Source organism: Conger conger, chromosome 6 (assembly GCF_963514075.1).
Source record: "Conger conger chromosome 6, fConCon1.1, whole genome shotgun sequence".
NCBI classification, from domain to species: domain Eukaryota; kingdom Metazoa; phylum Chordata; class Actinopteri; order Anguilliformes; family Congridae; genus Conger; species Conger conger.
The window spans coordinates 26,259,303-26,272,717 of NC_083765.1; the positions used below are offsets into that span (position 1 = coordinate 26,259,303).

At 40.0% G+C, this 13,415-nt stretch overlaps 1 protein-coding gene across 1 annotated transcript; it reads right to left on the reverse strand.

Annotated features, from left to right (window-relative positions):
* Positions 1 to 1,194: 1,194 nt before the first annotated feature.
* On the reverse strand, positions 1,195 to 13,005 carry LOC133131519 (transport and Golgi organization protein 1 homolog). The gene is made up of 25 exons (XM_061246900.1): positions 12,968 to 13,005; positions 12,451 to 12,579; positions 11,799 to 11,880; positions 11,506 to 11,608; positions 11,137 to 11,260; positions 10,209 to 10,244; positions 10,055 to 10,122; positions 9,747 to 9,814; positions 9,223 to 9,245; positions 8,879 to 8,948; positions 8,689 to 8,806; positions 8,250 to 8,391; positions 7,935 to 7,970; positions 7,776 to 7,843; positions 7,592 to 7,613; positions 7,022 to 7,109; positions 6,800 to 6,938; positions 6,448 to 6,580; positions 6,289 to 6,321; positions 6,116 to 6,209; positions 5,153 to 5,291; positions 3,883 to 4,000; positions 3,594 to 3,643; positions 2,233 to 2,318; positions 1,195 to 1,880 (listed from the first exon to the last, which is right to left on the reverse strand). Exons 2-25 carry the CDS (start codon positions 12,565 to 12,567, stop codon positions 1,693 to 1,695), a joined length of 2,145 nt encoding a protein of 714 aa, XP_061102884.1. The 5' UTR covers positions 12,568 to 12,579; positions 12,968 to 13,005; the 3' UTR covers positions 1,195 to 1,692.
* Between the last annotated feature and the right edge of the window lie 410 nt (positions 13,006 to 13,415).

Here is a 13,415-nt window from a genome sequence, read left to right on the forward strand (position 1 = left end):
TCATTAGAAATGAAAGAATTATAATTAAGCCAGTCAGCCTGCATTCCAGGGGCATTGATACTTAAATATTTAAGGAGATTAATTCATGCATGCAGATTTCCTTTATTTATTTTTTTGGTATATGTTTCACAGTAAGTTCAAGAAAGAAAAAAAAAACTAAGTGAAATATTTAAGGAACATTCTGCCTAATTCACAAATTCATTCAACATTTCCCATAATGCTTTTGGTATATGTTTCACACCAAACCGAAGGAAAAAACGAAAAAAAAAAAACAAAGTGAAATATTTAAGGAATATTCTGGCTAATTCATGAATGAATGCAGATTTCCTTCATTTTTTTGGTATATGTTTCACAGTAAGTTCATGAAAAAAAACTGAAATATTTAGGCAACATCCTGCCTAATTCACAAATTCATTCAGCATTTTCCATAATGCTTTTGGTATATGTTTCAAAGCAAACTCAAGAAAGAAAAAAAAAACCAAAGTGAAGTATTGAAGGAATATTCTGCCTAATTCATGAATGAATGCAGATTTCCTAAATTTTTTGGTATACGTTTCACAGGAAGTTCAAGAAAGAAAAAAAACCAAAGTGAAATATTTAAGGAATATGCTGCCTAATTCATGAATGAATGCAGATTTCCTAAATCTTTTGGTATATGTTTCACAGTAAGTTCAAGAAAGAAAAAAAAAAACAAAGTGAAATATTTAAGGAACATTCTGCCTAATTCACAAATTCATTCAACATTTCCCATAATGCTTTTGGTATATGTTTCACACCAAACTGAAGGAAAAAACGGAAAAAAAAAACAAAGTGAAATATTTAAGGAATATTCTGGCTAATTCATGAATGAATGCAGATTTCCTGAATTTTTTTGGTATATGTTTCACAGTAAGTTCATGAAAAAAAACTGAAATATTTAGGCAACATCCTGCCTAATTCACAAATTCATTCAGCATTTTCCATAATGCTTTTGGTATATGTTTCAAAGCAAACTCAATAAAGAAAAAAAAAACCAAAGTGAAGTATTGAAGGAATATTCTGCCTAATTCATGAATGAATGCAGATTTCCTTAACTTTTTTGGTATATGTTTCACAGGAAGTTCAAGAAAGAAAAAAAACCAAAGTGAAATATTTAAGGAATATGCTGCCTAATTCATGAATGAATGCAGATTTCCTAAATCTTTTGGTATATGTTTCACAGTAAGTTCAAGAAAGAAAAAAAAAACAAAGTGAAATATTTAAGGAACATTCTGCCTAATTCATGAATGAATGGAGATTTCCTAAATTTTTTGGTATATGTTCACAGCAAGTGAAAGAAAAGAAAGAATACTGAAAAAAAAGTACTCAACATATTTTGGTACGTTTCACAGGAAATGAAAGAAAACGGAACTGCCATATTTTTGGTCTGCGTGTCACACCAAGTGAAATACAAAAGAGAAGTCAAGAACAGCTCCAGCAGCAGGTCCAATCGTGCGCCTTTCATCCAATTTCTCTCCTGAAGAAAACCTAATTGAAAGTTATTCTAATTATCGCACTTTTTTTTGAGCATCTGTATGTAAATGACAGTTCTCATCTTGTTTTTGCCCATTTATGAATCTGCAGCCACTTGATTGAAATGCCTTACACAGCCCAAGTTGAGGACTGCAGGGTGAAATGCATATATGTTACCCTTCCTATGATTTCCTGAAAAGCTTAGGGCTGCTGATGGTGCTCTACTGAGGCCACTGAGGATCTGCGAGGCTTTTGAGTGGGCTGCACATCCTTCACTTCGATAAGGCTCTGGGATGCTCGGACAAGATGGGTTCTGCCACTGGAAGACGGAGTGGAGATCTCCAGATCGCAAACCTCCGTCTGGCTGAGGAGAGGGATGTCCTTGGAGTCTGTAAAGACAGCACGCTGATTAAAGATCCACTGCTCTGTCATTACAACACAGACAAACACTGAGACTAATGAGCATTAATGTGCAAAATGTCTTTGTGCCTCCACCTGACCTTCAATGCCCGTGCAGGCCAGCTACGTAAAGGAGGAAAGCAAGTGGGATGTTTGAAGTCAGTGGTGATTTGGTGCCTCTGCTTATAGAATGGGCTTGCAAATCTCCTTTTGAAATGTTAACCTGCTTGCTGAAACACTGATAATCCCACCAGCAGCACAGAAACTGCAGTCCAGGAGGGCAAAGTGCTTTTTGGTTACCATGGGTAGTAAGCTTAAAGGCCTGGCAAGGCGTGGGCTTACCTGACTGAAGGGGCAGGGCTTCATATGAGTAGCCAGAGCTGACCTCAGAGGTAGTTTGCTGGAACTCAGCCATGGCCTCAGCCATCCTGCAAACACGTGAAAAATGATACATACCTTTCAAAACAAACTACAATCAATGACACTTGATGATGACGTATGAGAGTCTGAGGGCAGCAAAGAACCAGTGCGTGGCCAGACCGTTTACAATGGGGTGGCCAGGTTAGATACAATTACTTCATTGGGGTGGCAATCTAGGGCAGGGGTACAATACTAATCCACATCCACAGAAAATGACATGATGTGGCTACCCCTGTCTGTTTATGGCCTGAGTACGATCCCATTCGGACATAAAAGGCACACAACTTAAGCATGTAACAGTGATGTGCCTCCATCTTACGCAAAACATGACACAGTTGAGTTCCCCATATGTAAATAGTTCTGTAAATATTAACAGATCAGATTATCACGAAAAGAGTTGTTTCATTTCATTAACATTTTGCAGAATTTGCAATGGGTTGTTTATCTTGTTTTCAACATTTCAGTGCAATAAGTATCCCATTTCATGAATGACCGCTGCTATGGGTACGCACAGAACTCTATTTTGTATCAGGACTATTTTCATATAACTATTTCTCAATTTGACCATTGTCACTTAAGATAATAATTGTGGCGTCATGATATCCATGTGGCTCAACTTTTCTTATGTATCTTATATTTAAATATCAATATTGCAGCAGGGAATACATAAACATTCATGAACTTGGTCTAAATTGAGCATCATAGCTTATATCCTGCCTGTAGGCTAGCTCTAGCCCATGCTTGATCAATTTGATCGCTGTGTCTGCATGTGAAATGACAAGGCTGCAAATGCCACATGCTCTTGTGTTTCCTCATAAATCTAAGTTAATTGTTATTATGGCTATTAGGCTACTGTATGATTTGTGCTAGCTATAAAGCATATTCAGTTAGCTAACATTAGCTACATAGATATACATTTGTGCAGAGTCATAGAAGGATTTACAATGATGAAGCAAAGTGCTATAGTTATAGTAAAGTGGTTATACCCAAGCTACTGAGAAGAGTGAGCCAGAAACGGCTACAGGTAACGTAACGTTAGCAGTCATTGTCTTGCCCCAATACTGCCGTTACTCCTGAAATGGGCAATTAGCAATTAGCTGCCCTAGGCCTGTCGGCTTTTTGGCACTAATCAAGCGCCATAATAATCAGCCATTTGACACACCAAAGGAATACAAGCCAATTGACAGCCAAAGTCCACTGAAAACACCAGCCCCATTTCTACCCTTTGGGTGGTAGCATTGAAGAAACTGACCCATCTAAGAGGCTTTAGCTAAGTAGCTTACTGATTTTGGAGGGCAATAATGGTGTTCCTCTCTGCTTCTAAGTCTTCAATCTGGGGAAATAAGAAATGAATGTGACCGTGACACATCAACACACTCTGCTTGATCTAGTAATGGTATGCATTCAGCATTTATTTTAATATCTAAGATACCATAAAAAAACAAAAAAAAACAAAATACCAAATACCAAAATACCAAAAAATACCATACTCAGGTATGAATTTAATCGATTAAAGTGATCAGGAACTGGCCGAATGAGTGCACAGTATGACTGCCGGGCATACTTGCTCACCCGGGCCTTGATGCACTGGCTTTTCTCAAGCTCCTCCTCCATCATCTTGATTTTCGAGGCCAGGGCCTCCATTTCTGCATCCTGCACTCTCTGCGCCATGTCCACCTGCACCATGTTCCTACAACACAGAGAGCACGGCACTGCACCATGTTCCTACAACACAGAGAGCACTGCACTGCACCATGTTCCTACAACACAGAGAGCACTGCACTGCACCATGTTCCTACAACACAGAGAGCATAGCTCTGCACCATGTCCCTACAACACAGAGAGGACAGCACTGCACCCTGTTCCTACAACACAGAGAGCACGGCACTGCACCATGTCCCTACAACACAAGAGAGCACAGCCCTGCACCATGTTCCTACAACACAGAGAGCACGGCACTGCACCATGTTCCTACAACACAGAGAGCACGGCACTGCACCATGTTCCTACAACACAGAGAGCACAGCCCTGCACCATGTTCCTACAACACAGAGAGCACGGCACTGCACCATGTTCCTACAACACAGAGAGCACTGCACCATGTTCCTACAACACAGAGAGCACAGCCCTGCACCATGTCCCTACAACACAGAGAGGACAGCACTGCACCCTGTTCCTACAACACAGAGAGCACGGCACTGCACCATGTTCCTACAACACAGAGAGCACAGCCCTGCACCATGTCCCTACAACACAGAGAGCACGGCACTGCACCATGTTCCTACAACACAGAGAGCACAGCCCTGCACCATGTTCCTACAACACAGAGAGGACAGCACTGCACCATGTTCCTACAACACAGAGAGCACGGCACTGCACCATGTTCCTACAACACAGAGAGCACTGCACTGCACCATGTTCATACAACACAGAGAGCACTGCACTGCACCATGTTCCTACAACACAGAGAGCACGGCACTGCACCATGTTCCTACAACATAGAGAGCACGGCACTGCACCATGTTCCTACAACACAGAGAGCACGGCACTGCACCATGTTCCTACAACACAGAGAGCACAGCACATGGCTCCTGAACCTCCTCTGTGCAAGGATCTGAGGTTTATCCTGAGAATAACACTAAACAACATAATGATTGAGGAATTAAGTTTATGTCTTACTGAAGAGTATGTTTGGTGTCATTTTCAATTGTAGATGTTTGTAGAAATACAATTACACCGGTACCAAGATCAGACGCTGAACTGCTGCAGTCATGTGCTCATGTGGAATATGATGTGTGCACAAACACCTCTCCCTCGGCCCAATCTATTGCTGGTTACTTACTGCTGGAGAGCCTGGACTTTCTGCTGGCACAGCTCACTCATATTCTGCAGTTGACTCCGGAGGGCTGTGATCTGATCTTCCAGCTGGCATTTTTCACCTTTCAAAGCATCCCTGTCCTGCTCCAGAGTTTTTATTTTTTCTGAGGCACAAATTACCACATTGTCAGGGGAATGAAGTTTAAAGTGAAATGCGGATAATTTCTGAATCCTGCGTCGAAGTGTCCCTGAGCAAGACACTAACCTCCAAATGCTCCGGACAAGCTGGTTGGTGCTTTGCATGGCAGCCAATCGATGTTAGTGTGTGTGTGTGTGTGTATGAATGGGTGAATGAGAAGCATCAATTGTACAGCGCTTTGGATTAAGGCGCTATATAAATGCCAACCATTTACCATTTGAAAGAAAATACCGAACCACAGCTTGTTTTCTCCCAAAATTAGTCCCAGCCAAGCCAAAGCCAATGCTCAAAGACCAGAAAATGTACACATCCCTTTTTAAGGTTTTAGGGAAATTAACCCAATCCTAGTGGCTATTATGTTGACATTGAATACATTGAAGGACTACTTTTGGGAGTGATAGCTCTGGCTATTAATGAAATATTTCCACTATGTGGAGAGATGAGACCAGCCAGTAATTAAACCAAGTTATGAAGACAGCAGTGACACTCTGGCTTCCGCTTCATTCTGGTACGGGCTGATCTAGAATCCTCAAAGTAGTGGCTGCAGGTGAATTGACCATTTTTAAGATTGGGAATCTTAATAGTATGACAGGCTCCAGCGTGAAGTATGCCAGGTGACCCCGGCAGACTCCTGGTTCCTGCTCCTTATCTGCAACCCACTGGGAACTGGCCCTTTGAAGTTTCGCATGGGCAAATGGTGAATGAGGAATCCGTTCCCTGAGAACATTTCAGACACAGTGAAGTTAAATAAGTCATGGGGTGGCTAAAAATGTTCACCGAGCAACATACCTCCCAGCTGCTGGGACATTTTTTTCTCTAGCTGCAGTTTCTGCCGGTAAATATGTTGCGCCTCTTCAGCTGCACAAGCAAGCTTCACCTGTGCCTGTGAATACACATCAAAAAAATCATCATCTTCTAACTTCCCTGCCTGTAAACAAACAACTTTATTATGGACTCCTTACCAATTTATCCCTTGACTTTTTAAGAGATACAATCTGTGGAGAAAGATGTGACAATTAGCAACACATCTTCAAAAGGCTTAAAAAATATAAACCTCATTCCACAGGTCAGATGTGTCTCCTGAAAGGAGTGCGGTGTTTGTGTTGGGTGAAGCTGTTTACCTCAGCTTTGTAGGAGAGCTCTGATTTCTGATGCTGCTCAGTAATCGCTTTGATCTTTAGTTTGTGAGTCTTGAGCACCTCCTTTACTTTCAGCTCTTTATCACGACGCTCAGAGTCCACCTGAGTTGCCTTCCTGCAATTCAACCATTTCAAACATTTTATGTGGATGGCAATATGGTAAGCTGACTTAATTCTTAATTTGCATATTCCCAGTTCTTTGTCTTTCTAATGGCTGTATATGGAAGAAAAAAACCATCTGCCCCTTGATTCCTGAATCAGTTTCATTGCAATACAAGCTGTTATTGCTTAAGGCCCTCCTTTCCCAAGCTACAGTATATTGCTAGCAACCTACTTCTGGAGAGCATGGTCTTTCTGCTTGCACAGTTCATTCATATTCTCCAGTTTTCTCTGAAATGATTTATTCTGAAGCTCCATCTTGAATATTTCCTTTTTCAGAGTCTTATGGTCCTCTTCCATTGCTTTGATTATTTCTGAGGGCCAGAGGGTCACAGCTCAGACACAGGTAAGTGAAATGAATAGTGCACCTGGTGAGAATACTCTCCGGGCTATGCACCTTCCAGCTGCTGCACCTTCAGTTTCTCTGCGGCCAGCTCAGCAGGGCACCGACTTTGTTCAAACTGATCTGCACTCTTTGCCTGTGTCTGAAAATACATCATTTAAGCTTTGATCTTGTAGTGAGAACAAACCAATGTAATGTAATGTCATTTTGACACTAACTTACCGATTTGTTCACCATATCAACATTTTTACTTGAGAAGGTACCATCTGAAAGGAAGTACAAAGTCATCTGAGAGAGTGTGCTACAGGAGTCTAAGGTGATCAGTAACTCACAGGGGATTAGATTTGAGGACATGCATTTACAACATACACAGTTTCAGAAACTGAAAAGTCAACAGACAGTATGGAATTATGGGCCCAGTAACAACCAATCCTCAACCATTAAAGGAGATGCCTCTGCTTACGTGTCTCTTGAAACCATTCCCCTAAATACTAATGATTCACCAACAGCACAGATTCTGCAGTCCGGGAGTGTAGTGTATGACTCACATTTCCTCTGAGGCTTTATCTGTAGGTCCGATCGGCTTGAGGAAGCCTTTCTCAATGGTTCCGGGTATGCTGATACTTTAGCACTGACCTCAGATAGTCTGCAGACAGATAAAAACAGCTTATTCAGATGAGGATTGGCTATTGGAACAGCACCAGCAGCTGTTTGCCATTAAATGATCAGTCCTGAGGAATTACCCTCCCCAGTGGAGGAATTACCCTCCCCAGCAACTCAAGAGGCTCTTCTTGGGAAATTAACTCACTTTTTACTCAGTTTGGCCATTTCTTTCCTTTTGATGGTTAGGGCCCTTTCAGATGCACAGGCAACAACCTGTAGACAAAACAAGAGTACTGAATATTCTGTCACAGTTGGATTGAATAACAATAAAAGTTGTTGCTTTCACTTCTTATGAAGTTCTTACCCAATTCTCCTGTGCTTTTTTCTGATGAAAAACAATCTGAAGACAAATAAGTAACAGTCAGCAGATGATGACTGAAATCAGTTAACATCATTTCAGCAGTACAGCAAATAAACTTAATGAGCAAATAATAATAAGTTATGGTACAGTAGACTGTACCTGCAAGTGAATGAAAGTAATGAGTTGCTAATCAATAGTAAGTACAAACTGCAATGAGCCATCATTTAATTCTGAACCTAACCCACAAAATCTTCAAACAGGACTTGATTCATCACCCTATAGGAAAGTGAGAGGGAGCATAAGAGTACATTTGCTCACCTGTTTCTTCAGGCCATTCTGAGTTCTCTCATTCTTCTCATTAATCTCCTGGAGCCTCAGTTTGAAATTGCGTATTTCTTGCTTTGGTCCTGCGGATTTGATCTCCTTCACATGCTGCTCAATCTGCTCCTGAGCCAGACTCCTACAGAACAGAAAGGCTTCAGATCTTATATCTGCCCTAATTTCTGCATCTCGGGTATGTTCATTACGCAAATGGCCACAGTTCATTCCTTTCCTCCACCAAATGGATTTGATAAAACAAATATCAAGAATTCTAGGTTTCTTAGGTTTTCTATGCAGATGTACAATAATTACAGTTTAGAACTACAGTAAAAGCCAGGACCAAAACATAAGGTCATCAGGTTCCTGACTTGTGTACAATGCCTTGCATCTACAAAGCACATTTTTCCCTGAGGTGGTAATAAGGCTTGATACTCACTGCTGCTGAGCACTGTCCTTCTCCTTGCACAGGTTATGCATAATCTGCAATTTCTCCTGCAGAATCTTATGCAGGTTTTGCAGATTTGTCTGGTCACATTCCATGTTCTTGATTGTCTCTGTGTGCAAGAGATCAGAATATGGGGACTGTTTAAATTACCCTGTTATCATAAATATTCTGTGCAACGTACCTTCCATCTGCATAGTCTTCCTCTTCTCTTCCTGTAGTTTCTCCATGCACTGCTTACATTCGAGAGCAACCTGTCCCAAAAACACATCACTCGATCTGAGCTATTCACTTCTTACAGGCAGTGCAATGTACAAAATCATGCAGATACGGGTCAGGAGCTTCAGTTAATATTCACATCAACCATCAGAATGGGGGTTGATCTAAGAGTGGTATGCAGAATGTATCTGAACACAACGCGTCAAAACTATATGTGGATAGGCTACAGCAGCAGAAGTCTAATAAAAACTTAATAAAGTGCTCACTGAGTGTATGTCATACTTCATTTTGTGTGGGTAACAAACTTACTGATGTCCCAGATGCTGCGCAATCTGAAATGGAAACCACACAAACAAACACAATGAATCAGAATGTAAGTTGAAAATTACAGGCACCTGATAAAGATCACTAACCAAATGTAATGTTATCGTATGTATGATGTCAACCAGTTAAGGCACTCACTTCTAAATCAGCTTCCATCATGGCAGATGGTGTGCAATTTAAAAACACAGTGATTGTTTTCCAAATACCAGTGTTTATTTTCTATGCTGAGTAAATCAATCACCCCTATCCTCAAGCACATGGAATCTTTCTTGGTATGTCTGCGCCAACTAATTTGATGGTAGGGCCTAAATCACATCAGGCTAATTTAATATTAAATCTAAATTTCCACTGATCATTGTTGATTGGAAACCTCTGCTTGGGGGGAGGTGCTTGTCTCCTACAGTAGTTATCATTTCCACCATTCACAAAGCACTGAGAAATCTGATCTGTGATTCTTCCACCACATGATTATGGCGGGACATGTATAACATGCACGGGCAGGGGCTCACCTTTCCGAAGAGGTGGCACAATGACAGGAGTCTTTATTTCTGCCAGTTCACTGCTGACCTTAATGATGCTGGCAACAGATGAAAAACATCTTCTCATTCAGACAAGACAAGACAGGACAATTCACTGCACAAAAACATCACCCCCTTGGCATCAATTCCATACCCACTGAACACAGCTTCACAGCCTCAGACAATGGTGATGACTGTTAGAAATTCACTGATGACTGTTAGATAGTAATGTGTGGCCACATCAGCCATCTCAGTGCTGGGCAGTAGTCCAAGCTGGCTACATTAGCAAATTAACTTACTTCTGTCTCAGGATGGCATTCTCTTTCCTCTCAGCTGCCAGAGCATGTTCAGCAATATGAGTGCTCATCTAGAGATCATAAGAACAGCCATGTAATTATTCTGCCCAAACAAATCTGTTCACAGAACAGAAATTTAATTTGTGATCATTCTTACCAAATACTCCTCTGCCTGTTTTTTATGAAATTCCATCTAGATGGGAAGAGTCAAAATGAGTCAAGCAAAATGATTAAATCCTGGGAACTCTGTGAAATACACTCAAGAAAAATTATTGAACACTGAGAATATTAAGTGAACTGCACTCTCCTAACTGAAATATCCTCCTGCTTGATTACACCTCTTTACACCACACAAATGATGGTTAATAGTAAAAATGAGCAATTAGTAATACAGTAGTGTGCAAAAATGTGGGCACACCTGGTCAAAAAGCCATTTACAATTAATATCTCGGTGAACAGAAGATAACCTGGCCTCAAAATGGTACACCGCTAAACATGACACATTTCTTCACATTTTATTTAATTTTATTTTATAGTTTATAAAGAAAAAATAAAGAAAAAGGCCTTGTGCAAACGCTTGTAAACGCTTCCTGTAGCCTGCTAAGAGTATTTCAATTCTCGCTTTTGGAATTTTCCCCCATTCTTCATAGCAGAACACCTCTAACTTCTTTCTTTGGCCTCCTTAGTAATCAATTTTTTTTAAAGTAACAAAGAATAATCCAAAACTTTTGCACAGGTTCCTTTTCCTTATAATTTATAAACAGTAAAAAAATTAGTTCAGGTTTGCTTTCGATCACATACAGATTGTAATAGACATTTCAAACAGGGGCGCCCAAATTTTTGCTACAGCATGAGTATGTTTTGTTACAGCAGAGAGTAGATGCTTCATAAGTGTTTAACACACAGATAAGTAGGCCAGAGCTGTTGTGCTTGAAAAGAAAAAAGAAAAAGAAAAAAGACCTGCCAAGTTTCCGCACACCGACAATGAGAAAATGAGAATACAATAACAGGATTTAATTTATAGTCTTGGCTAATATGAATGTCTATAGACCTGGCATTCTATAATATTGGGTTAATTTCTTCACCTGAATCTTGATTCTGCCGTTGGTGTTCTTGTGTTCCTGTTCTGTCTCCATGGTGTTTGGTTTTTGAGATTTCATTTCATCTTTCACTTCTGACTCTTTGTCATGGTCCTCAGATTCCAAAGTCCTGGAACACACAGGGCACAGTATATTTTCATTTTTTTCTAACTACAGTGAGCTCCAGAATTATTGACCCAACAATATATATATATATATATATATATGTCTACTCTTGGTTTCAGGCTTGGGTTTTAAACGCCTGTAAAGACTGAATTTGTGTAAGAAAAGATAAGCCAACATGAAGGCCTGTCATTTTGACAGACATTTTGAAGCTTAGAAAAGAGGGGAAATCAAAAGTGCCCTGATACTTACTGTGGCGTGCTGTCTGGGTCCTGACACAGTTTTAACTGCAGCTCCAGATGAATATTATCATTCTGCAGGACAACTTTCTCCTGCTCCAGCAGTTTGATTGTTCCTTAACAGAAAACAATTCAGTTTCAGGGACATGTGACAAATATTAAACTTGTGAAAAATGTTTGACTTCCACTATAATAATGTACACAGTGCGTGTCCGTGGCTTTTCCCCTGCTGCATGACCAAGATTTACTCAGTGTGCCAGCTGACTAGTCTGAAGTCATAGATGTGCAATATACTGTCCAACAGACCTTCCAGCTGCAGGACTTTGGCCAGCTTCATCTCCAATTGCTGATTACCATCCTCCGTCATCCTGGATAGAGCTCTTTTCAACTATCAGAAGACAAATCACTCACTATTCATTTCATATCAAAAATATTCTGAGGTACTGGTTGAGCGCCATTGTGTGAAGTTTGCATGTTCCCGGGTCGTTCTGTGTGAATGAGTGAATGGTGTGTTGGCCCTGAGATGTATTGCATTTGTTTTTGATGTGGCTGTGTACGTCACAATTTCTTATTTGTAATCAAACAATGCTCACAGATTCTCAGCTTTTATTATACTATTTATACTATGCATACTATAACAAATAATATTTCTTATACTACTTATTATTTTGGTTTCAGCATGTACAAATTATGGCACTTTTTTTATACATTGCAACATTTATACATAACATTTGGGACAATTTTGGCTTCACATGTGTTTCTGAGGTGTGTTCTATTTCTTCCTTAGATCATGACCCTTTTGTTTCATACTTAAATGAACTTCTGGTAATTAAAATCGAATCCCAATAATCAAATTGCAGCAGAATGATTAGGAATATGATCAGATATCTTCAGTCTTTACTGAGATAGTAAAGGCAAGGGGGAAATATTACTAATGATGATTTAAAAAAAGACTTACAGTGCTCATTCTTCGCCAAGCAAATGTCATAATCATTATATTAATGACCACCATGATCAGCAAAACATTCCAAGGCAGTCCATAGAAATCAGGACCCAGATCGAATGGGCCAGGCATGCTGTCAAGGAGCTGAAATAAAGATTCATTCAAAACCATCTACTTAAGAACTCCAGTTCACTGGGGGTATACTGGGCTAATCAGCCATTAATGCACAATTACTACCCTCCAGATACTGAAAATGTATTTCCCAAGAAATGTGATTCCAGTTTGCTTGGAGGAACCAACTAATAGGCACCTTTAATAACTAATAGCAGCTTCAAAATGTGAAGCTAATTTCTTTGCTTCAATAATAACCACTTGTAGGCCTACTTGAACACAATTATAACATATATTACAACAGCAGAGTAATAATAATAATTAATAATAATAATTACATGATCTCATGTTCCAGAATACTTCAATACATAATTGCAAACCAAAACATAGAAGAAATTAAGTGCCCTGGTAACTCACTTACCAATTTACCACAACCGTGCAAACACTCGCGCAGCTGATGGAGGCTCCAATCGCCATCTGTTTCAAATTTAAAAGAATTATCATATTTATCAAATCAACGTGCAGGTTACGCTTATGTTGAAAATGATCTGTTACAGGCCAATTAAACAATTGTCTGTATTACAGCCTATAACATAGGCTACAGGCGATGTTCTTACTGTAGCATTGATGGCACAATTACATTGATTATATTGAAATGTAGTAATTGATATACCGTATTAGACCAAACCTGATTAACCCGTGAACTCTAGTTAGCCACTTAGCAAGCTAGTCACATAGCATTGCAGCATTGACTGTCGATATTATCAGCTAGTTTACTATCGCCGAGGTGTAGCTACATTTCCCATCGGCTATTATTCCAGGCGACGATTAGCCTACCAGTTAATACCATTCCCGCGGGTCTTGGTGGC